Consider the following 3,531-nt stretch of genomic DNA (forward strand, 5'->3'; position numbering starts at 1 on the left):
AAAAAAAAAAAATAGAAGCAATGCTGCAGACTTTGAGAACCTATTTGTAAAACATAAAGGACTGTTAAGTATACAAAGAACCCTTGAATGCAGCAGTGAGAAAACAGACTAAAGACTGAGTCAGTCATCTTAAGAGAAACGTCACCAAAGATAATAGCTAGAAAACAGTGTAGAAAAAGGTGGGTTACATCTTTTCATCATTGGGGATGTGAAAGTTAAAAACACTTAGGTACCACTACATTCTATTAGAATAGCCAAAATCTAGACTACTGTGCATGTCAGGTGCTGGGGAGGTGCTGAGCAACAGAACCACATTCACTGGTGATGAGGACACACAGTGTTATTGAAACAGTTCAGCAGTTGAGCCACATTCTCAACATACACTTTACCTTTACATGGGAAATACCAAGAAGGGTTAACAGAAGCCACCAGGTTGGTGTAATTACTCATTAGTCACATTGCAGAGTCAGTGGTTTTAGTTAAAAAGTAATAACCTAAGTGCTTGGGCTATCTTATGCCTGTATGTGTTAACCATCAATAACAGGTATGTGGAGAGGAGCGAGGATAGTGTTTTCCCTTACATCAAATTGGCAGATCCACATTACTGCGCCACAACCACAATTGCCAACTGTTGCCTTAATTTGTTAATGAGATTTCCAGGCCATCTGCTGTGCTGTGTGTTGTCACTGTACAGCTGTACAACACCATTTTAAACACTCATAACTGTTCCCCTCTTCTTTACCTTCAGTTTACTTGTCGTCTTGTTACACCAATACTAGAGAGTATGGTTTCATACACGGCACTTTGAAGCAGTGCAGGCTTGATATAAGCTGTGACCTGCAGTTCACCTGGCAGTTTGGGGATACAAAACTGGTTCGCAATGAATATCTGGAAAAACAGTTCGCTGCGAAGAGGTAAGTTGGTGTGACTGAAGCATGTTTGGGGTTGTTTTTAACTGTGGAGTCATGCTGATTAACTTCCTTCTGTCACTTGAAATTGCTAAGAAAGTAAGTGGAGATTATTTAAGAGTTACTGAGGAGGCTAGGGAGATGGGTAAAGTACAGGTAAAGTGCCTGCAGTGAAGCGTGTGGATCTGAATTTGATTTCTAGCACCCAGGTAAGATTCAGGCACATCAGAGGAGAGCATGTTCCTAACACCAGCTCCGGATGGCAGGAAGGGATACAGGTGGACCCCTGGGGCCCATTAACAACCAGCCTAGCCAAATGGATGAACCAGCCTAGCCAGGTTCATTGAGTGAAACTACCTCTAAAACAGCTGTTCTTTGGTTTTTTTTTTGTTTTGTTTTGTTTTTTGTTTTTTCGAGACAGGGTTTCTCTGTATAGCTCTGGCTGTCCTGGAACTCACTCTGTAGACCAGGCTGGCCTCGAACTGAGAAATCTGCCTGCCTCTGCCTCCCAAGTGCAGGGATTAAAGGCGTGTGCCACCACCGCCTGGCTAAAACAGCTGTTCTTAACCTGTGGGTTATGACCCCTTTAGGGTCAAACAATCCTCTCACAGGGATCACCTAAGACCATCAGAAAAAATACAGATATTTATGACTCAGCAGCAAAATTACAGTTATGAAGTAACAACAAAAATATTCTTATGGTTGGGGTCACCACAACATGAGGAGCTGTACTAAAGGGTCTCAGCACTGGAAGTGTTGAGAACCGCTGCTCTAACAAAAAAAGTAAGGTGGAGAGCAATTGAGAAAGCTGTCTGATGTCAACCTCAGACATCTACAGATGTGCACACCTTGTGTACATTAATATATGTGGATGCCACACACAGAGAGACACAAAGATTGACTTTAAAAGTGCAGATTTATTTCCCTCCCATAAACTCTTAAGCTTTTAAGTGATGTTTGTTTTATGCACTAAGATGGTCAGTTGGATTGGTGGTCAGGTGGTCCAGTATTGGTTCTTTTCACATCATGCACCCCAGGCCCACTCATCTCCCCATCCCCTTGTATCAGCTATCTACCCTTGCTACCTCCTCCACAAAAGAAAATGAAAAACACACAAAAATATGTACATGTAGAAAACATTTTGTTGTGGAAGCTGTAGTGATTTGGTGTGTCTCAACAATAAACCCCACCCCACCCCCATCCATAAATCTTCACTGGTAAATGTTTATTGGAGTGATGCAATGAGTCATTAGTCTAGTGCAAGGTCTGTGGCATATGTGACACCATCAATATTGGCCCCTCACCAAGAGCAGTTACTTGGTTTTGATGTTGTTACCCTGTGTCATGGATATCCTGCAGTTTAAGGACAGGAGGACAAGCCCTTTTCAGGAGCCCCAACGATTCACTAATTTTGTAAATTTGGGGGAGGGCCTATTTAAAGCCCTGGATCTGGGTTTGGTTGGTAGCTGAGCTGGTCAGGCTGCTGGTTGTAGATCCTCACTGCTAGGGTGAGCTCTCCCACTGGGAGCTCGTTTATAAAGCATCAGTTTTGAGGTTCCTTAGCTTACGAAAGTGAAGTTGCAAAGAAATCATAAAGCAACACTTTTCTTGACCCAACTCTTGGTGTTTTGAGTCAAGATTTCACAAGCTCAGCCTGGCCTCCAACTTGCTGTCAAGGAGGGTAACCTTGAACTCCTGCCTCTGCCTCCCAAGTGTTTTTTGAAGCTCCTGGACCATTGCATTAGCTAGAGAGGAAAAATAACAGTGAAAAGCTGTAAACCTCGGCCATTGCTAGCAGGAGAGAGAAAAACATTGCATTTAAGTTAGGAGTCTAAGAAAAGTAGGCACCTTCAGCAACAGGTCAGGAAGCAACTATGTGGGGCAGAACAGGTGCTCTTGAGAAAAAGTGAGACTTTCAGAGCGTCCGACTTTGGCCATTTTACACAGAATAGAATGAGGTGAAGGCGAAGCTAAGCTTCTGTGAGCTGGAACTCAGGAAAGTGGCAAACCCAGCACAAAATTCTGGAACTCCTTGAAGAGCAATTTCAATAAAGATTAACTTTGACCACCCACTCTTCTTTCATTCGATGTTTGAGACAATTTTTTTTCCTTGCAGCCAGTTTTGTTTCTTGTTTAGTCCCCCCCCCCAAAAAAAAAAAAATTGAGCAGCTGCTTAGTGGTATAAGACATTTTAAAGCATTTCTTTTTTTTTTTTTAAGATTTATTTTATGGGTATGAGTACACTGTAGCTGTACAGATGGCTGTAAGCTATCATGTGTGTGGCTACTGAGAATTGAACTCAGGACCTCTGCCGGCCCCACTTGCTCCAGCGTAATTCACTGTAGCTGTCTTCAGACACACCAGAAGAGGGCATCAGATCTCATTATGGGTGGCTGTGAGCCACCATGTGGTTGCTGGGTTCTAAACTCAGGACCTTCGGAAGAGCAGTCAGGGCTCTTACCCACTGAACCATCTTGCCAGCCCCTTAAAGCATTTCTAATGGCAGGCAGTCGTGGGATTTATTTTCTTAGGTACTTGCCCAGTTAAACAAAAGCCTATTTCCCATAGAACCTCACAGAACTTAGCTGTGTGTGTGTGTGTGTGTGTGTGTGTGTGTGTGTGT

The 3,531-nt window shown here is 43.1% G+C and overlaps 1 protein-coding gene across 3 annotated transcripts in view; it reads left to right on the forward strand.

Annotated features, from left to right (window-relative positions):
- Window positions 1-3,531, forward strand: part of Tex15 (testis expressed 15, meiosis and synapsis associated) — a 61,634-nt gene that overhangs the window by 24,170 nt on the left and 33,933 nt on the right. For all 3 annotated transcript variants that reach the window (XM_031339510.1, XM_031339512.1, XM_031339511.1), the window contains one exon: window positions 749-914. In XM_031339510.1, the coding sequence (XP_031195370.1) occupies window positions 749-914 (166 nt within the window). The remainder of the gene's footprint in view (window positions 1-748; window positions 915-3,531) is intronic.

Source organism: Mastomys coucha, unplaced genomic scaffold (assembly GCF_008632895.1).
Source record: "Mastomys coucha isolate ucsf_1 unplaced genomic scaffold, UCSF_Mcou_1 pScaffold22, whole genome shotgun sequence".
NCBI classification, from domain to species: Eukaryota; Metazoa; Chordata; class Mammalia; order Rodentia; family Muridae; genus Mastomys; species Mastomys coucha.